The following is a 22,636-nucleotide window of genomic DNA, read 5'->3' as shown; positions in this document are numbered from 1 at the left end:
GTTATCTTCCCTCGTTTATCTTATGCAGTTCAGGAGAATTCATACCGTAGTTTACTTTTTCGTTTTAACTACCAATGTGTTAAACTTTGCACTAATTGACATTAACATTCATTCGCCATGAATGTGAGCGCAGGGGTCACCAGTGTGTGTTGTGTGTGTGTGTGCGTGTGTGTGTGTGTGTGTGTGTGTGTGTGTGTGTGTGTGTGTCATTTTGAAGCGGTAGACGTTCAAGTTCGTTTACAGATGCCTGACAGCTTCCAATGCAGCCCATTATCAATAACATACACGAGAAAGAGAGCCGGTCCCAAGACTGATCCTTGTAGTACTCTACTTGTTACGCTTAACTATTCTGAGGCTTGACCATTAATTCAAAACTTTGCTTACAGCCAGTCACCCAATTTACTCTCCACTGAAGTACAGTCCCATCAATGGCATGGGACTTAATTTTTGCTGGTAATCTTTGATGCGGAACCTCATCCAAAGCTTTTAGGAAATCTAGATAATATTAATCGCTTTACTTTCGTCATGAATGTTGATTGTATCATAAAAGAAATCAGTCAGATCTGTTAGACATAAGCGATTTCGTCATTAACCATGCCGAGAGGAAGTCTTCGGCTTTTATATAAGTTTGTTGAAAAACGTACCCCAGTTAAAGGGGATGGATGACTGCATGCTTGTGGACTGAACGCCAGCGGCCAATGTGTGAGGGAGGAAGAAACGAAAAAGACAACTACTCAAGTCGAAGGAGTAAACTCGACAGCTACTGAAATTCTGGCTTACTGTGGCCGTCAAATTTCACTCCTTAGGTTCAGGTAGCTGTCTTTCCCTTCTGCCTCACCCAGACGGTGAGGCCGAACACATTACTTACACGACTCGCTTTTCGTAACTGTAGATTTTCCTGGGGTGTGCGCTACGCGCTAGCCCTGCCATTTGAACAACAACAAAAAAAAAATCGTATGTACTTGCAAGTTCTCTATCTATCGATCGATCGATCGATCTATCTAATCTCTCTCGAGAGATATTCTGGTTCAGATCATTTTTTCTCTCACAACAAGTACCTGAGATGACAATTATCCATCGGATAAAGTAAAAATAAGTATTCCTTCCTCTCACGGTCACACTACAGATAACCAAGCATGAGTTTTTTTTTGGGGGGATAGGCGTTTCTCAAGATACAATAAATAGAATCTAAACTTCACCCTGTTTTAAGCGGCTAATGCGCAAGGTTTCGGAGGGGGATAATACAGCACTGAGGCTATGATGGTTGAAAAGACGAAATTTTTAAGGCCTTTTATTTTCTGCCAGAGAATAACTGTGTATACAATCGAAAGCCCCGACGAGAAAACCAAAAATTTTAAAAGAGGGAGAAAATGGTCATTCAAGTATTTGCTCTCCTTATCAAAGTGAACGTGAGTAATATGCATCGACGATGATGTATCACAGACCACGTCAGAAATAACAATGGATCATCAGGTAGACAGAAAAAAAAAAATTTATTTAAAGAATCCTTTTCTTTTTGTCATGCAGGGTATTAATGATGAAATACTTTTTAACTCGCCCCCACAAAAGCAATGTGTACCCTTTTTTTTTGTAAGAGTGGAAGAGAAAGGTGGTTAATCATTACAGTTCATCTGAAGTCATTACGACCAATATATTACGACATGGCCTTTCTTACGTACACAAGACATACACACAGTTGCTCCCCTAAAAAAGTCCATCCTTTCCCTGCTACCGACTGTAGCGCAGCCTTGAAGCTGCAGTAACCTCGGGAGAATGGGTCCTGGGGGATTAAGAATCAACTAAGGTTAAGGAAAGCCTATAGAAAACGAGAAGCCCTCTGCCATCTGGGTCATAGTTCGCTAGGGCAACGGTGAGACCGATTCTATTTTTACTGTGTACTGACTTCCCCCACTCTCCCTATCCCAAGGACACTCTGACATATCACAGGATATTCCCTTATTCTCCCGCTTCCTCCTCCCCTTCCTCTTAGAGACCCTGTGTCCCTCTCTCTCTCTCTCTCTCTCTCTCTGCTCCTCTCTCTTTCCTCTCACTCTCTATGTCTGCGCTCTCTAGTCTAACAGGACGACGGGAGGAAAATGCTGCTCGATTTTGATTCTTTGAGACGCAATGTTTCTCTATTGCCTGAAAATAGTAGGAGTTTGTTTTTTCCTATCACCGCAATCTACGTTGCTAACTTGCTAAGAAATCTGGAGATGCCATCTGCAAGAGATGTCACCGATGGATATTCTTAAGAGAAACCAAATAGCATAGATGAGATACAAGAGGAATGCTGAAGCCAAAGGAACGAGGATCATTCTCTGGGAGTTTGAACAAGGTCAGTTGTTAAATGAAGGTATGATTGCCTCCTTCAATCATCCTTGACGTTGCATTATAATGTTTCCGTCACTGCTTTCATTCATACCAGAATGTGATTGCAAGACCTTCATCTAATCTGATATTCACAGTCAATGAACGAAGATTCACTAATGGATGACACCGCGCGGGAGCGGATAAAATGTTTACGCTAGATTTATGGGGCGAAGCGGCGGCTCGAAGTGAATTCGTGCATGTGCAGCACGTCTTCCCTGCTGGCCAAAGTGACGTTGTTTATGTGCTGCACGTCTGACCTACTACTGACTGGGGTGAGGTCGTTAATGTCCAATACGTGTGAAAGGCAAGAGTCAATTATTTCCTTCCGCCAATGGCATATGAAGAAAATAGCAGAACAAAGAATGGATTACATACATTGGATCCATACAACACGAGAGATGACACAATAGGAAGCGAGAATAGATGTAGGTCGGTGATGAGGCGACCTGACGAGAACCCTTACCTAATAATGCCTGCGACCCATCTCCAGGTCATAGAATCTCTTCGAAGAATTCTCACTCTGGTCTGTGACCCCAAGATAACTCAGGCCGGGTATAGGACCACTGATGTCCAAGATAGATTCAGGGAGAGTCTCGATGGCCTTTTACATACGAAGATGATTAGAAATACGTATCTAGTTGTTTATATCTCTTTATCCCTGTGACCTACATTTGGCCAGGGGCTTAAGTCTGTTTTCCAATGAACCTATCAAAGGTTCTGAAAAACTTTCGAATCACATGAAACACTGAAATTTGTACGGTATGTGATCCAATCTTCTCAACACATTTTTTCACGATAATAGAGCGCACGGGTGGTGAACATTTTCCGCCTTTTATACCAACGATACGATAAAAAAAAAAAAACGCTCTTTCTTGAACATCTCGATGTTTGCCTCGAAACATGAATCTGTTGGTTCGCTCCGCCTGTAAGCTATTTCCTCCAGAATCGAGCTCGATATTTCCATAAGGAAAGCTGCTACAGTTACTCTGAAAGCTGAAACCATATATCTAAGTCCGGCTTACATTTGCTTAGGCAGAGTCTGAAAAGTACTCCTCTTATGGAGGAACTATCAAGCGTGGCGGATCTTGAGAGAGGCTATAACCTTATTCCCAAGTATCGTCACGTTCTGTAACCCAGGGGAATAACAACCTTGGCCAGTATGGTTTACATATTTTGAGGACATTATGAAAATGTTGAAGAGCCTAATTCAAGGTCGTCTACATGCTGTTTTCTGAGATTATTTACCGTTTTTCACCCAGCAATATTTGAGGGAGTCAGCATCCTGTTTCCCAGAGATTATTTTCCGTTTTTCATCCAAGCGAGGATGTTATCAACAAACTTTAAAAAAATATTGATGAATATAGTCTGAGCCCTAGCGTCGGTCATTATATTCACCTGAGAAGACATCCAACGCAGCATCATCTCCCCTACCTAACAGACGTGTGTTTATAAGAAGGTCCCTTTAATGGATCAGATTAAATACCAAGTTTATCACCACCCTCGTCTCTTGAGGCCACTTCTGCTGGACGCAGTGCATCCCTAACCAGATAACAGATCCGAGCTGATGACTCTTTCAACGTCACGTACGATTTACCCTTATAGCCATATGATGCTGGGGGGGCTTATCATTCTCTCCCTTCCTGCATGGCTCAAGTGAAGGATACTGGACATCTCCCGGGACTGAGCGTGACCTACGGCCGATGGAGGAGGGAGGGAAGGAAGGAAGGAGAAAGAGAGTGACGGAAGAAAGGTAACGGATTAATGGCGCAGGAAAGGGGAAAAGGAGGGGGTTGGGATTTTGAAAGAAACGGCTGATATGAAATATAATCTGATTTAGACAGGGGAAGATGTAGGGATGGAAGAAGCAAAGGAGGAAGAAAGTATAGAATAGTCGAAGTGGGTGTAACAACAAGAGTAAGACCTGGAGGGGAGAGAGGGAAAGAGAAATGTGGACGAGGTAAGGAGGTTAGGGAAAGAAAAGAGGAAATCAGGGTAAGTGGACAGAACGTCTGGGGGAGAGCTGGGTGGGAGGAACTGGATGAAGGGGAAGGAATGATATCGGAGGTACTGAGGTGACTGGGATGACAAGAAACCGTGAGGTACTGGGCACGGAAGGGAGAAAGCAAGATGAGAGGTATTTTGTGTGAGGGAGAAAAGAGCAAGGAGGGAAGAATTGGTTGGAGAGGAAGGGAACAAGGGAGAGGTGCTGTGCTGGTATGGGGAGGAAGCAATGTAAGAGGTGCTAGGGTTGGAGAGAGGTAAAGAAGGACAAGAGGTAGCCCTCAGAACTGGAAACAAGTGTGAGGAGTACTGACATGGAACGGAGGGGACAGGATTTGAGGTGCTGGATGGGATAGGTATGAAAGAGTTGTTGGAGGTACTGTGGCATGGAGAATGGGATGTAAAGACGGATGGGGTAGAGAGGAGAGGGTCATGGAGATCAAAAATGGAAGATGAACGAGAAAACTAAACCCGAAGACCCGGCTTGGATCAGTGGAAATGAAGAGGACTTGAAAACCTCGACAAGTAAGATAAAGAAATAGAAACACGGAAATAAAACAAGAAAGGGAAACATATCCTGATGCTAAGAATGATGCGAGAGACGAGTTAGACAGGATTCCCCAGCAGCGAGGGTGTAATAAAAGTCTATGGATATTTTACTGCACAAAGGATCATGAACAGAGTTGAGGTGACAGCCAGAGACGACGCTAATAATCAGCATCAAAGGAAATTAATGTCTCGTTTGTGTCAGTCACGTTCCGACTGTATTTCTTTTAGAGTCTGCAAAATACATAAGAAAATTGATTATAGCCGTAACTAACACTGGACGCTGACGAGTTATATGAAAAATATATATAGAGCGAAGAATCAATACTCGATTCTGAGGGAATTTCATATTCCACTGGACATACGGTGCATAAATCCCGTGCCATTGATTCACCTACTAGGAACATGTGATATTCCACGTCTGACGACTCTTGGCTCGAAGGATACCTTCTGTCTACCCACCAAGCTGAGGCAGCGTTAAGGTCTGGGTAGAAAATGTTTACACACAAGTCGCAATTCCATCACAACTTCTATGAAAACTCCCGCAAGTCAACCCAGAGCGAGCCAAAAGGATGTTGTCTGGAAAACCAATGAATACGGCAATGCAATACCTTACTTGGTAGCGATAAGACTTGTGCGCCAGCAGAAGCATCGTCACTGCTGCGTGGATAACCTAACTCCCAAACACAGAACGGCTGGGTGGGTTGGCTGTGTGGGCTTTAGGCCCATCCATTGCCAAGATGATTAAGACCGTCGACGCGAAGCTGTCCTACGAACTGACACATCTTTAATACCTTCTTCAGGTGTTGAGGATAATTCCGAGACCACATACACGCCCGTATGCATCAAGACTTTACTCAACCGTAATTAACCTAGTAAGAACCATACGACATATTTACGTACGGAAAACAGCGGCAGTATTAATGACATCATTCACTGAATCACTCGATACAAATGCTCCTCTCTATGCATCCATTCGCTGATCACTTTCTTCTTGTTCTTGGAAATAACCATCAAGGTGTAGAGAGTGAGAGTTCCTCACTCAAATGCTACAGACTTTTCCTTGCTATCACCAACTCTACGCAACAGTTACGTCTGTTTTCCACCGCGAGGCCACAGTTAACCCTCTGTGGTGGGGCGATCTGTCACCGCTGTGTCGCAGTATGTGTTCTGTGCCACCTAACACGCCCGGGAAGATATGACCCTACTATGACTGACCTCGCCTACGTCTATCTGTCCCACCTGATAAAATGTGACCTCTTTAACAACATTTCCTTTCCAGGTTTCCTGTATCAGTGAGACCCCTAAACTCCCTTAACCCCCCTCACCCTTATTTTCAAAATCAAAGGGAGATTTAAAGACAATCTTTTGGCTTCCTGATAATCCGACACTCCCTCACCCGCTACTACGAATGAATAACGACTTCGTTTAAACCTTCGTTTTTCATTTTTTGATCCAACGACGGCAAAAAAGGAAAAAAAAAGAAAAACTTCGTTTTTTGTTGCCTTTCTCTCGAGCCCAAGCTCACCAAGGTTTACACACTGACTTACCTGAGATGTGCTTCTCTGGTACGTCGGCGATGGTGGCCGCTGGAAGGACGGACGGGTCGGAGCGGCCCTTGGCGTTAGCGGCGTAAATCCTGATGGTGAGAGCGAGGCCGGAGGGGAGGCCCCGCACCGTGAAGAAGGGCGTCTTGCTCGTCACGTTCGACTGGCGCACGGGAGAGAGGAGAGATCGGTTAGCGAAGAGAGACTGGTAGTGCACGTAACACAGGTTATGATGGAGAGGATATGTGCTGTGTTTTATATGGGATAGGATAGGTACGTCATATATGGGAGAGGCTATGTGCGTTTTATATGGGAGAGGATGTGTACGTCTTATATGGGAAAGGCCATATGTGTCCTCTATGGGAGAGGACGAGTGTGTCTTATATGGGAGATGGTGTGTGCGTCTCATATGGGAGAGGCTATGTGCGTCTTATATGGGACAGGATGTGTACGTCTTATATGGGAGAGGCCATGTGCGTCTTATATGGGAGAGGATACATGTGCGTCTTATATGGGAGAGGATACAAGTGCGTCTTATATATAGCAGGATATGAAACTCACCTCCCTCCCAAGAGCTCTCAAGAACTTCCTCTCCACGGCCCTAAACCTTTCCCTCCCTCCCTCCTCCCTCTTTCCCCACGACTCTGACCAAATTCCTCCCCACCAGTCTGATCCCCTCCCTATCCTATAATTCTGACCCTGAAACCCTTCCCCATATCTACTGCCTTACGAATTTCAAGTCAACATTTTACAAGCATCAACATCATCTCTATCACCGAGCATGCACCTCTCATCCCTGGGTCTATCTCCCTGACGTTAAAGAGTCCGTCACTTGCGCCCTCTGGGCTTATATTTACTGCCGTAGACCCGCCACTCAACCAGTAATTACGGACCAGTTCCCGAGGCGACCTCAGCTCTCACGCTAACATCAGCCTAATGACCACCATCATTACTTCTAGGTGTTAGCAGGGTTCTGAGAAGTGTGTGTGTGTGTGTGTGTGTGTGTGTGTGTGTGTGTGTGTGCGTGTGTGTGTAAAGAATGAAGTCCTTTGGCGCACACACGTTTCTTGAATAGATTTCTTAAACAGGTGGAGGAGCAAGATCGCTCGAGTTCGTGTCACTGTTGTGTAAAGGAGAACGGCATGGTTGATGTGGTCCTAGAAAGGAGCAGGACCCTCTGTTCCCGCGTGTGTTAGGGAACTTCTGTCCTTGATTTTCTGTGTACGTAAGGCAAGGCTACTCCTTTTGTAGGAAGGGGGGGTCAGTCTTTGTCTTGTCTTTGGAGGTGCTTCTCTTTGTGTGTGTGTGTTCTGAGTGTAAGGGTTCTCGACGCTCCATTCGTAGTGGGGTAAGTCGGTCGTTGGGTTGGTGTGTGTGTGTGTGTGTCATGAATGCTGTAGCTATCGAACTCGCTACGCGTGCAACAATATAGCTAATCATCATGCCAAAGCCACTGTGTTTGAAGAAGAATATCTATAAAAAAAAAAGATAAAAGAAGCAGCCGGTATCCCTTGTAAGACCTCAATGTGAAAAGAAAAAGAAGAAACTTAAAACTTTATAATATGGTTAGAGTCGGGTATTGAGGAAGGAGCCGTAGGACGTCAAACGTGCCTCGTATATCTCCTTCCATTCTGGGGAGTTAAAGGCATTAAGGCTCTTTTTTTTTTTCTCTCATTGCCAAACTTTCTGTGTAAATATAGCAGCTCTCAGAGGTTCCCTCGTCTTATGCTTCGCTTTATCCTTGTCAGGTATTTCTCAAGTTAACAAGATTTGTAACATATATATATATATATAACTCTGTAATCGTCTCTTATCATACACAGTGGAGATATCATTACGAATCAAGATGTTGGAAGTCCAACACTTCCCTGCTCCTGTGTGAAGTGCAGCCTTAAAGCTGCAGGAGCCCCCATAAAAGAGCTGCACAGTGATAAACCTTGCAATGATGTATTTTGGCCGCATGAATATGAATATATCTACAGAAATACTTAACGTACAGACGTCCATACGCATTATATACAGTCCCAAGAACCTGATGGAAACGGCTCAGCAGAGGAGGGCAGTTGTGTGTGTGTGTGTGTGTGTGTGTGTGTGTGTGAAGCGGTGGGAGGGACGGGGGCGCCACGCGCCCGTGGGGAGTCTAGGAGCTTGTTTGATCCGATTGTCACATTCAATACCAGGATCATCACTTCTCATTTGATAACTATATACGCGGCGGGTGAGGGGACGTGTTCATTACCCGCAATTGTTCGGACAGTGGGGGAAAGAGGGAGACTACTGGGTGGAGGGAGGTTAGGAATGTAGGAAAGGTTAGGGTGACGGAGGAGGATGGCACTGAGGTGGTGGGGTGGAGTGGTGGGCGGTAGTGGAGAAAAGAGGGCATGAAGAGGAAGGAGGAATAGTGTACGAGAGGATACAAGAAGTGAAGGACGAGGAGGTTACGAGAGGATACAAGAAGTGGAGGTGGTGGTGGTTACGAGAGGATACAAAAAGTGGAGTGGTAGTAGTTTACGAGAGGATACAAGAAATGGAGGATGAGGAGGTTACGAGAGGATACAAGAAGTGGAAGTGGAGGAGGAGGAGGTTCCGATCAGACGATTAGGAACTAGGGATGCAGATGAAAGAGAATCGTCGGGGCTCCTCGGCAGCCGAACTGGTGAAAAGCAGTAAAGAGACACGAAAGAAAAAAATACAAAGAACGATAAGGGATAAAAAAAAAAAAGAGGTAAAGAGGTGGATAGAAAAACGTAAAATGAGAAAAATAGAAAAATGAGAGACGATATAATGAGGCAGGAGAATGAGAGAGAGAGAGAGAGAGAGAGAGAGAGAGAGAGAGAGAGAGAGAGAGAGAGAGAGAGAGAGAGAGAGAGAGAGATAAGGAGGTATGAACCTGGGGAGAAAGTATGAGGACCACCTCCCCCTCACGCCGAAGAGGAGGCGAGCGTGTTGAGCGGAGCGGTTATCCAGAGCCTAATTACAGCGGCGGGATATTTATGTTTCATTAAGACCCTGTTATCATTAATTTCCTTCAAGCTATGTGTGAGCGGCCCCTGGCGACGGCGTCCTGCCCCTCTTGCTCCTCCCTCTGCCCATGTTAATCACCCTATGTGTCTGTAGAAGGCAGCAATAGGGCCCCCTACTACACTGTATGGGCTTAGGGTCTCTGCGTTTAGTTTAATAACGGTACAACCATTACATTTAGTGTCTGCGTATAGCACAACCGTGGCAACAGATTTACAACTGTTGTATGGACGTTGTAGACATAATTACAGCAATATACAGCAGCGTAATGTAGGACTGTAATGGTGGTATTGACAGTAATTGAGGATACATCACCTGGGTTTAGTGTAACGCTAGCGGCAACAATTCGTTTTCCAGAATGAGCCCAACAAAGATTTATTTCTCTTCTAATGACTCTTTTTTTTTTTGACTATTTTAGTGTGTTTGTAAAATGAATAAAACTGATTCGGAAGGAGTGAACATTTCACCTCATGTTACTCTTCATTTAAGTAGAGTGAGGGACTAAAATGATCAATGGAGATGACTGGATTCTGAACTTGTTAATCATTCGATCAATGGTTATACAGACACACGAGACAGAGGTGTCCTCAGAGCTGTCACAGGCTTATGACTGCATCTACCAATCATGACAGTTAAGTCTCCTAGCGCCGCCTACCATCGTCCTAGCAAGAGCGAGACATTCCTCTCCTCTGGTCAGGCATGTGAGTGTTCTTGCTCTACCGTTCCCAGAGACCTGGTTGTTGTTTGGAGGGTTTGAATATATAATCCCTAGTTATTTCGACGTTAATGCGTGTAGACTCGCATGATACAGACACACACACACACACACACACACACACACACACACACACACACACACACACAGTCACACACACACACAGTCACACACACACACACAGGGGACACTTCTTGAGGAAATCTGCTTCCTAGAAATGATCCGTCGGATCAATACCAGAGCAATTAAAACTTCCGGATAGCGTTATCACTGAAGAGAAAATTGCAAGCAAGGCGACCATTACATATACTGCACCTGTACCTAGAGCTGCCGAGATGTGCCAGAGAGAGAGAGAGAGAGAGAGAGAGAGAGAGAGAGAGAGAGAGAGAGAGAGAGGGAAGGAGTTCATGAGTCAGTTGCTAGATGGGAGGGTTACTTTATTGGAAGTGTGTCCGGGGGATGAAAGTGGAGTATGGATATACAAACAATTATATTCTTTTTGGAAGAGGTGGTGGACGGGGGATGGGACGAGCAGGAGCAAAAGGAAGAAGATGGGAAAGAGGAGGGGGAGGAAGAAGGGTAGGAGCATCAACGCAAGTCGGTATACTGGATAATTAATAATTTCACATGATGATAAATTATGTATATTCCTTAAGCCTAGGTTTATGTAATTTTCTTTTCATTGATGGGAGAGAAATATGGAATTTAGTGTGCTGTTGGTAATGGGAGTACTTCATGGATCCTAGGAGGCTAGGGTTTATGTAATATCTTTAATGGAATCTAATGCGATGATGGATACATGGAAGATACAACCACAACCATCCTGGATGGCTGATGGAACAAAATGGATTGGGTGAGGTGGAATGTTGGATGTTGTTCACTACGAGTAGACACAGCGTCCTTCCGACCAACATCACTGTGTTATAACCTCGTTTGTTTGTTTTGATCTACTCAATGCTACCACGACTCTCTTAACCTGTCAATACTTACGAACCTCTCTGTAGCCCCAGGACCTCGGCCAAGCCGTCAACAACCATAACCCCAGCCATTCAAATGCATGATTCCTCAGCCTCACGTTTTCTCCTACCACCTCGACCCCATCACTTTCCCACTGCATCCGCGATGCTTCACTACCACAGTGTAAACTCTTAACTACCTTGCCTCTATAACCGTTCAGACTCGTAACCCCAATCCTTAACAACGACGAGTCCAACCTTCTAACCTCCTCAGAAATGAAACCCTTCCACACCATGCACTCAGCCCTCCCAAACCATGATCGAAACCCTCATCCATTATAGCCCCCTTCACCCTTAATGACTAGGAAGACCCCCAACCCCCCCTTAACCCTTGACATTTAAGACCCTTCATCCCTCAACAACAGCAACAACAGGAGGAGCGACAACAGCAGGAGCGACATCCTCACCTTGAGCTTGCGTCCTTCCGTCTCGTAGACCTCCATAACGAAGCTCTGCCGCAGACCACCGTCGAAGCCTTCGTCACAACGAACCTGTACGGCGTCAGTGCTCTCGTTGAGAACCGTGCAGTTCTTCAGGGCATCTGGAGGTCCTGTGGGGAAGAGCAGAGAAAGAGAAATAATCAACAAGGTAGATCACTTTAAAGTCGACAACGTAAAGGAGTTAGAGATGAAAGTCAGTGAGGATGGGTTATAGTGTTTTGTGGGTGTAACGAAAGAAGGGGGAAGTGGAAGGAAATGAACCAGGAAAAGTTGGGAATCACCATCAGCGAGATCACAAACGAGGAATAATGAAGAAACAAAGACAAAAACAAAACAAAAAATCAGCAAGGAAAACAGAAAAGGGGATTCATGGAATGGATATCTGTGAGGAGGAATTTTTGGGTGGATGGTAACGAGGAAGGAAGAGGTCATGTCGGAGGCAGTATGCGAAAGGTTAACGACGCAAAGCATGGTATGATGATGAAATAAGTCAATCAACGAGGCGACGAGGAGGAGGGAGTTTAGGAGATTGATTAAGAAAATTAATCATATATTGATATGGAGATCAACGAGGAAGATTGGCTCTGGAGCTTAACAAGAACAACAACAAAAGGGAAAACTCTAGAAAGTAAATGAAGGTGACTGGCGAGATTAGGGAAGAAGATTATTACGTTGATCAACTGTAATGAAAAATAACGAGAATATTCATTTGGGGTTCGCAGACGAATACATGATTGGACATCAGTGAAGCGAGAAGGTTAGACAATAGACGAAAAAATACAGAAAGATCAACAAAGAGGATAAGAACAGTCAAGATGATCGAAACAAATGATTAGAAAAGATTAATCAAATGATTAGAAAAGATTAATCAATCTTAGAAAGAGAAAACGGGTTGAGCATTAACGTAGAGATGAACAATGATGATGTCTTAAGAGACCAAGGAAATGGAATATTGTAAAAAAAGAAAATATATAGAAAAATGAGTGTGGAAATGCGGTAGGGATCCCTGTGGGAGAGGGACACTAGCAACCTTGTGGTAGGTCAGTGGTTAGACTCTCTAGTGAGATTAATGAGAGATAGAGATTGCCGAGGGAGATTACACACTGAGAGATGAAGGAGATTACTGAGGTGATATCTATTGGATAGGGTTGATGAGGATGATCGTTATGGGTAACGGCTGGTGATTAGACTGTTGTGATGAGACAAACAAGCACAATCTGTAGAGGCACTGGGATATATCTCGTTTGTTCTAAGGAGGAAATACATTCCGTCGCGTCGACCAACCATAAGAACCGAATGCATGAAGTGGTTCAAATGATTTGGTTTTGGTACTTACAAATAGGAGTTTACATGGCAGGTCAAAGATAAGTATTCTAGTGTAAGGTGAACGATTTCCTTCCAATTTGGATAATCAAGTAGATGATTTTCTTTCAAATCAAAGAGATCAACGAGGAGAAATTCCTCGTAAAGATCAACGAGCGGAGTATAACAGACAGATAGGTCAAGGATCACAAAGGCTATCGACATACGTCATCGACACAGGTGGGAGAGACCCGAGTGATGCCAGGGATGATAACTCTCTCTGTAGACTCAAAAAGGATCCAGAAGAGCATTACAGGTGACAGAAATGGTGACAGATTCCCCACAAGATGAGAAGATATGGAACATTACAGTGATGGATGCTGGCGGAGGCAGGGCAGAGGTGGAGGGTGTGTGGGCAGTAACATTCCCTTCTATCATAGAGATGTCTCGTGTATCCTGAATGTGTTGAAAGGAAGAAAACTAGATATGTTGGTAAGTACTTGGGATACTCCTACAAATAAGGATAGAAGTATTATGAACAAACTGTTCGAAAGGCTTATGATATACCGCAAATATATATATACATATATATATATATATATATATATATATATATATATATATATATATATATATACATATATATATATATATTTTCCATACTATTCGCCATTTCCCGCGATAGCGAGGTAGCGTTAAGAACAGAGGACTGGGCCTTTGAGGGAACATCCTCACCTGGCCCCCTTCTCCGTTCCTTCTTTTGGAAAATTAAAAAAAAAAAAAATATATATATATATATATATATATATATATATATATATATATATATATATATATATATATAGTCACCCTGGCGTGGGTGAACATCTTTGGCTTTATTGGCTTACGTGTCGGTAACTACATACACCATTATCATAGCCAATAAAGATAATATGGATGCGATTTATACATAGTGAGATTCTGTTAACAAGCACAGACTCTGTAATGTTCCTAGAAAAATACGCATCATAAAAGCACGAAGCGAAACGTCAAATCGTGAAGGAATGATGAAAATTCATAATGACTAACAACCCGACTCAAAATACATTAAAACATGATTAACATTATGCATTCAACAAAGACAATATTTCCTAGTCGAGATTAAAATACTACTTCTCATATCGTAATATTAAAATGCACGTACAACAACCATACACCACCTCTGCTCAAACCTAACAAAACGTATCTTAAAAACCATAATGACTCCGTTCATACCTTATTATCTATCACTTTAGAGTTGGTTCAGATCCCGTAGGGCGTGAGGGAGGGATTCTAGTATCAACAGGACGGTGGGTGGGGACCTACTGACCAGCACAGAGGAGCTCGCTGACGCCACTGGCTGGTCGCTGTTGTGAGCGTGGTTTCGCACTGGTGAGAAGGGTCGTTTGGTAATTTACCCACTCCGTTCGTACTGGCCGCTCAAGGTGTTTTATGAACGCGCGTCCTGAGATGTCCCTTCCTCTTGTGAATATATATAGAGCATTACAGCTTATATTGGTAGACAATTGATAGATAACTAGCGACTGAAACTCCGTAAGAATGACATTACTGAACGAAAAATAAAGACCCGTACAACTCCGTAAGAATATCATCACTGAACGAATAATAATGAACCGTAGATCATTTCTTAATTTGATAACTTCTCTGCTGTTAACTTGTGCGTAATACTCGCGTAATAAAATAGACAGCTTCTTACGGAGTATATAACCATCCCTCACGTTTACCAACATACGCATTATTGAAGCTTAGAGGAAAACGGTTCTTATGCAAAATATGTTTCGATGATTATATCTGAGCGTGGATGTTCATACAAGCCTTGGTGATTCTTTTCCCATTACGTCAAGCAACAGATCCATGGCTGATATGTGATTGTAACAGACAGATTGATACGTAAAACGCGTAGCGCTCATTGCAGAATAGTAACCCATTACGAAGAACGAGTCGTGTGAGTAATGTGTTGGCAAGTGTCACGCGTTAATATGGAGGAGGGACCGTGTCTTTGTGGGTGAGCAAGAGAGAAAAGGGGTCCAAGGAGTGACGCTCAACAGCGACTAACGCACTGGATGAGTGCTCAGCTGTCGTCGTTAACCACCCAGCATATCCCACATCCCTCATCCCTGGATAACCCAGGCCGGGAGTCGAGGTAACATACCTCCCTGGTCGGTGGCTGGCTACCATCCACCGACGAGAGAGAGAGAGAGAGAGAGAGAGAGAGAGAGAGAGAGAGAGAGAGAGAGAGAGAGAGAGAGAGAGAGAGAGAATGTGTGTGTGTGTGTGTGTGTGTGTGTGTGTCTCTGTGTGTGTAGAGAACACGGAGAGAGACACGCGAGTTGAAAAAAAAAAACAGAAATGGAACAAAGAAAAAAAAAATTTACAGAGGAATGAAAGAGAGAGTTAACGAGGCTTCCTGCCGTTCCTACCGCAATGAACATAAATTGAGGTAAATTCATTTGCGGATAAAACTTCGCTCGAAATACCACATACAATCTGCCGACCAACAAACTCTTGCATAATATTTAGGGGAAAAGAAAAAGAATAAGGCTCGGAGCTGCATATTCCAATGATGAATGAATATAACGAAAGTTCCCCCACCCAAAAAAAAAGAATAAAAAGAAAAAAAAATGCTCCATTTTAATTTCAGTAAATCAAGCTGAAAATTAACATCAATTTCAGCAATATCAGGAGTGGAGTGTTTGTGGGTGTGTGGGGGTGTCTGCTGGCTCTGTTTCCAGCTCTCTCTCTCTCTCTCTCTCTCTCTCTCTCTCTCTCTCTCTCTCTCTCTCTCTCTCTCTCTCTCTCTCTCTCTCTCGCTCTGTTCCACATGCTGTGGGGTACCCGGGCTGCCAGTCTGTGCATGACGTCACTGGAGGGAGGCGTTTGCTTGGCGGTTGCGATAAATAAACCCATTTTGTCTTGACTCTATTTACATAATCACATTCGAGAGTGTATGAACCTTGCAGTTCCTTCCCTGGGACGTCGCATCCTCCCGGCGCTTTTATAGTCATTCTGGTAACGCATCTTGTTTATTTTCCAGTCCTTGTCTAGTTGATATTACAGCCGGCGGCACACGTCCTCCTCCTCCTCCTCCTCCCAGGTCCCGAGATAGATAAAGTTGGCGATGTTTGCGCTACGGGCGGTGGATGGGCGTGGTAGCGAGACGCATGAAAAGTGGAAACCATGTTTATCTCACGATGGATCTCAACGCCAGACCCAGCCACGGGGACGCTATGATGAATGTGTACGACTCTACTCACCCGACGCTGAAGTATTACTCATTGTCGAGTCACATGGCTACGAAGAGGAATACTTTCCTTAACAGCAAGCTACAGACTTTCACCAAGGATATGTTATATATAGATAAACAGTCATGATATCTAACTGATAATCTTTCATCTCTTACTTACAAGTGTCTTTAACTTTCCAGTTAAGCACATATTTTCCTCGCGCTCCTTATCTGAAGTATATACCACATGGCCCTCAAAACTAAAGTTTCAAGAGTGTTGAGTTCCTGCTAACTCCCCCAACGCAAACCAATTATGGAGGGTGGCATTGCCCTCTGGATTGCGATGCTCAAGTGCTGGAATAGGTAGCTGGACGCCTTTGTCCTCTCGGTCGATTCGATGAGGAGGGCGCCTTGCTCATTAAGGAGTTTTAAACTTTTTCCGCCCCATTGGTCGTGGGTCTCTGAGCCAACTGGAACAATAGAGAACCAGAATACTAGGCTCCTGCATCCGAATGTATCTCTCTCTTGGCTGCAGCACCTCCTTGATTTGTAGCAGGATAAGTTTAGATGAGTCCGGAGGAAACGTATATTATCCCAGGACGTGTCTTCCTCTATTGTTGAAAGGACACATCAATGTCCTTTGTTCACACACCACTTGTATTGATCCTGCACTCCCTTGGCTCTGGATACTCTTGATTATGTCTTCTACCTCTGTTAGCGATGCACCAAGAAAGTTTATATACTCAGTTACTCTTCTGCTATACAAACTTCTTCTGTGGAACTCCTGGAGCGCAAAGGAGGATGGCCCCGTCCATTGGGCGGGTCCCCAGGTTAAGGAGTGTGGAGGTGTGTGTGTGTATGTTTGTGTGAGGGGAGAGTGTAAGACAGCTGGGGTGTAAGCGCTCAGTGTGTTCAGAATAGAGTTAACCTTAAGCATGACGGATTCTGTGATGATATCGTGAATCTGTGTTTGTATTGTTGCAGAGATGAGTGATGTGCAGAACCCAGACGAGGACGTGTCAATAGTACATGCTTGAGTAGTGGAGTTACATAGAGGTTAAGAGTTTAAGACTGAGTTGACAGGCCTGCTGTTCAGTGGTTATCTAGTCCTCACTACGTGTATGTATTTAGTCAATGGCACGTTTGTTAGGGGTCGAGAGATTTGTAAAGTTTTTATTTTCACGGGGGGTTGGTTGGTTTGGTTACGGTGTAGTTTGGATAGGATGGGATGGGATGAGTGCTGTTGCAAAGAATTGGGTGCCAAGCAAATTGAAGTGAGGTTGTAGAAGAAGTATTATTGGTTCGCTGCTGAAGCGTGATGAGTGTTTGTGGTTGTTAGGCCGTCAGTGATTATTCGTGTCCGTCCAGGGTTACGAGGATGACAGTGGATTTCTGAGGGGATGCAGACATCCATTGAAAGAGTCTTCCTCCAATCCTTCCTGTTGATTCAGCTCATTAATCAGACTCCCGTGAGGCACAACGGTACAGTGTCAAATGTTTTCTGGAAGTCCAGATACAAACAATCCACCTAACCTTGTCACTCGTCTTGAACTGAGCTCATTCTCTCTCAGACATCTCAGGTGCTCGTTACGCATGACCCCATCTTCCTAAAGACATTTAAAGGTCTCTCACTGCGGTGTTTGTGTGTGTGTGTGTGTGTGTGTGTATATGGTGTGTGCACAAACATATATATATATATATATATATATATATATATATATATATATATATATATATATATATATATATATATATATAGGAGCATGTGCAGAGAGTATCCATACACACATACAGGTAGACACAAAGACTCAAATATACACATCACTTTACAGTGACTCAATAAATCTTTCTCCGACTTTCAAATCAAGCTTATGCAAATTTTCCTTGCCGACTCGGCTCAGGAATATTTAATGGTAAGCAAGCAATAGCAGAGTTTTAAAAAAGTTCTTTGAGTCCGGCTAGCTTACTGCCTGTGGCACAGAATGAGACAAACAGGTTTCCAGGTAAAACTGTAACCGAAGGAAAATATTTGAACTCTACCACAGGCAATATCGGTTTCACCTGACATACAGCAATGTATTTGTAAACACACACACACACACCCACACACACACACACACACACACACACACACTTGGCCTATGCTGGTGTGTGTGTGTGTGTGTGTGTGTGTGTGTGTGTGTGTGTGTGTGTGTGTGTGTGTGTGTGTGTGTGTGTGTGAACATATATGTAGGAGTAAATACACGATACATATGTACAATATTTAGGGGAGAGGCAACACGAGTGCAAAACTCTCCCCGTAACACACAAGTCGTAATCACACACACACACACACACACACACACACACACACACACACACACACACACACACACACACACACACACACACACAATAACACGCACATACACACACATCAAACAAACATGAACAAATAGGAGAATCCTTCAAGTGACAGGAGATTAACCTAGCGGATGGGAAGGAAGGAAGCATGTAAGAGGCGCCTTCTCAAAATAGATTAAAGTGATCAGTGGAGTGCCGCAGGGTTCTAATCTGGGACCATAAACATTCTTGATAATGCAAATGACTCGCCAGATGTTAAAGTCTCCTACCTGAACATGTCTACAAAGGTCATAAGTATACAAAGGTCGTGAGGGTAGGTAGTGAAAAGCATGGATTGGATGGGATCAATAACTTACGAGGGGAGCTTGAACCTGATGTCAAGATCGCATCGATAACTTAACAAGAGGATCTTGAACACTTGCAATAGTTAAAGTAATGAGGATACGTCACAGGGAAAGAAGGCCTCAACACGCTTAGCACTTGGTGGGTTATAAGCTGCAGGAATCTGTGTGTGAGAGAGGGTTCTAGGAGTCGAAAGTGTGTCCTTTACCTTTCGCCAGAATCCCACATCATATGAAGAGTAAAGGAGACAGTGTCTCTGTCAGCAAATATTAGAATAGCATTGAAGTATATGGATGAAAAAAAGAAAGTCTTCAGCAAAGTGTTCTGATCCTACACAAGACCAAAACTAGAATGTACTCTTGGAGTTCAGTCAAAGCACAACCAGAAGACCAGATCGGATGATACCAGAATATCTTTATTACAGGATAAGACGAAAAGCTTTCAAATTTGCCCACATGGAAGAGAGAAAAATGACGTGTGACGCGATCATAACCTTTTTTTAAGTTTCCAAACCATCTCGTCAGAAGGTAAAGAAATGGGTTCCCCACGAGTGTAAAAACTCTACCACCGCCAAAACTTTATAAGTAGATAATTACAAACAGGCCATTACGCACACAAATTTTACAACCAGCCTTAAATCTTACGGGGGGATACGATTATCATCCCTCCCTCTTCCCCCAACCGCAGGAGCCAGATGACTGTCATAAGGGTTATAGTGAAGGCTCTCCAAAGGCTTATTGGCCTTATAGGCCAAGATCACCTCCCCTTTCCCTAAGGCCTTCCCATCTACCCCATCAACACCCGGACGCGTGACGATTCCATTAGCATCGTTCGTTTACGGTCTGAGAGAGAGAGAGAGAGAGAGAGAGAGAGAGAGAGAGAGAGAGAGAGAGAGAGAGAGAGAGAGAGAGAGAGAGAGAGAGAGAGAGAGAGAGAGAGAGATTGAGATTTCAAGAAATCAACAGTGGGACTTCTGAAGCTGTCATTAGCTATCGAGTTGAATTATGACAAAAAAAAGTCATATACAGTATCTAGAATGAACCAAAAAAAAAAAAAAAGAAAATCGCATTCCACGCCGGAAATTGTGAACCATAAACATAATCATTTCTTTTTTTTTATGGAAACGTTGTATCGAGCATTAGGTTTTATCAATCATGGCTTAACATTAAGCGTTTCCTGAAAGCCTATTCGCCTCATTGACTAGGAAACATTATTTGCCATTGTTAAAAGGTAATTATGCAAACTGAAATTGACTTTCAAATCACTAGAGATTACAGATGATACAGTGCGACATCTACTAATGTGGACCAAAATTCTTTTTTATGGCGTGGAGAAAAACGATGGTGTTGAAACAGAATTGGGTTTCGTATCAACGAATTCTTGGAGATATTTCAAACATAAAGGTATACATATATATATATATATATATATATATATATATATATATATATATATATATATATATATATATATATATATATATATATATATATATATATATATATATTCATACTTTTCGCCATTTTCCATGTTAGCGAGGTAGCGTTAAGAACAGAGGACTGAGCCTTTGAGGGAATATCCTCACATGGCCCCCTTCTCTATTCCTTCGTTTGGAAAATCAAAAACGAGACGGGAGGATTTCGACCCCCACGCTCCCTCCCGTTTTAGTCGCCTTCTATGACACGCGGGGAATACGTGGGAAGCATTCTTTCTCCCAGATCCCAAAGGATATGTATGTATTACATATATATATATATATATATATATATATATATATATATATATATATATATATATATATATATATATATAAACAACGTAATTCAATGACCGTGCACTTCTGTAGAACATATCACAGTATGTCATGCAACGACTGAGGATGCAGCCTTTTCTTAGTCTGTTCATGGCGCTCTTTGTCTTACGCAGGAAACTACAATCAAGTGCAAGAATCGAAAATCTCCTGTGAATCTTGAGGTTCGGTTGAACACTGTGAAGCCACTAAGATGCAGATCACGTAAGTGGCTGACTCCTCCTCTGCTTCTAAAACCTTTCTTTACTCTGCTACCCAGAAGCCAATACGTGTATCCTCGACTTCGTCCAGTTGTTCCTGTGGCAGCGTCTCTATGGCAGTGGCTGCATCAGACACATATACCACAACCTGACGGTCCATATGACTCACTCAAGAACTTTTCTTTTCCACCGGGTTTCCTCACACGCAACACTCTCATTATCATCGTCAGCTGCTCTTCACATGGTCGTTGTCTTCATACATCCTCCTCCTTCGCCCCTCTCAACACGGTGGCCTTTAGGTTTCGTAATATATCGTTCAGTGGCGACCGTATGGCTCAAGTGGAACGATTCTCGTGGTTCACCTTTTTTTTCTTTTTTTTTTCTCTTTTTTTTCTTCTCTAACCAGGTTGACGGATAGCTCTCGAGAACACCTTAGGTGGCGGCTGGGTCTTCGGAGGTTTGGGTGGGGTGGGGGAAGAAGTTCACTTGTTCGGTTCTCGAGGCTTTGTGAAGGGTGATGGAGAAGGGTCGGGTTGGTGGATGACGCCGAGGGTGACGAAACGCCACCAGATCACAGGGGAGATACTCGGAGAGGAAAAGAGAGAGAGAGAGAGAGAGAGAGAGAGAGAGAGAGAGAGAGAGAGAGAGAGAGAGAGAGAGAGAGAGAGAGAGAGAGAGAGAGAGAGAGAGAGAGGTGGGACGGGGAGGTAAAGGGACGTGGGACGGTGAGGTCAGTAAGAGATGAGGGGGAAGAAGATCCCAGATGAAAGTTGGACTGACAGAAAGGGGTGGCGAATCACCCAGGCTCCAGGGAGAGACGTAAGGACTTATACGAAATAATCTTGGGAATTCTGCATGAAATGATAGGAAATGACGTGACCTACGAAAGAAAAGATAATCTGAAAGGGTAAATGAGTGAAAATCGAAGACATATAGGTAAGCAATGTGATTAAAAAATGACGATAGTTACATTTCTCAACAGTGGATGTGGAACAAGACCAGATATGGTATGTTCTCAGTGTACAATACATACACAATACACTCGCCCGTATTGATGGCATGTCCAAGTGCACGACTTACTGGGAAACCCGTACTAAAGCTGCTATAACGAAGGTGGGAACCAGACCTTTATGTTACCATTATCATTTCAACGACATCTGACGACGACAGCATTTTATATAAGTGCTTGTATCATCAGAATCAAGAAACATCTGCGCACACGAAATCTGTTTAGGCATCTAGTGATAGAGTAGGGTCATGATATAGACAGTGAAATATATTGCCATCTGAATGCATTCACCAACATCATTCATAGTTACAGCTCATTAAGCACTGAGGGTATGCGAGTTATTGTCTATACTGAAATATTCCCTGCGTGGATGAGCGAATAAAAACCATTACCAGGAGGAGGAGAAGAAGAAGGAGGAGGAGAAGGAAGAAGAGGGAGAGGAGAAGAAGGAGGAGAAAGAAGAGGAGGAGGAGGAGGAAGAAGAAGAGAACGCAATCATTCATCCATCAAGCACATAAGAGAACAACGGAAGTGTTGGCTTTAAGTGTGTTTGACGTGTATATCAGGGGAGCATTCGGGGAACACGATCGATGCGACAGACCCCATTGTTCCTGGAGGGCGGAGTGGGAGGAGGATACAATTACTGCACCCACCCTCCCCCAACTCATCCCGCTCCCTCTGGAGCTCTTTCCATATTAGCAAACAACAGTAG

The 22,636-nt window shown here is 43.6% G+C and overlaps 1 protein-coding gene across 6 annotated transcripts in view; it reads right to left on the bottom strand.

The window, feature by feature from the left end:
- LOC139760563 (kin of IRRE-like protein 1) overlaps positions 1-22,636 on the bottom strand; it is a 422,115-nt gene that overhangs the window by 46,141 nt on the left and 353,338 nt on the right. For all 6 annotated transcript variants that reach the window (XM_071683908.1, XM_071683912.1, XM_071683910.1 and 3 more), the window contains 2 exons: positions 11,624-11,766; positions 6,468-6,627 (listed from right to left, as the gene is read on the bottom strand). In XM_071683908.1, the coding sequence (XP_071540009.1) occupies positions 6,468-6,627; positions 11,624-11,766 (303 nt within the window). The remainder of the gene's footprint in view (positions 1-6,467; positions 6,628-11,623; positions 11,767-22,636) is intronic.

Source organism: Panulirus ornatus, chromosome 37, assembly GCF_036320965.1.
Source record: "Panulirus ornatus isolate Po-2019 chromosome 37, ASM3632096v1, whole genome shotgun sequence".
Classification (NCBI taxonomy): Eukaryota; Metazoa; Arthropoda; class Malacostraca; order Decapoda; family Palinuridae; genus Panulirus; species Panulirus ornatus.
The sequence above is the reverse complement of the archived record's forward strand: the minus strand, read 5'-3'. Positions and strand labels throughout refer to the sequence as shown.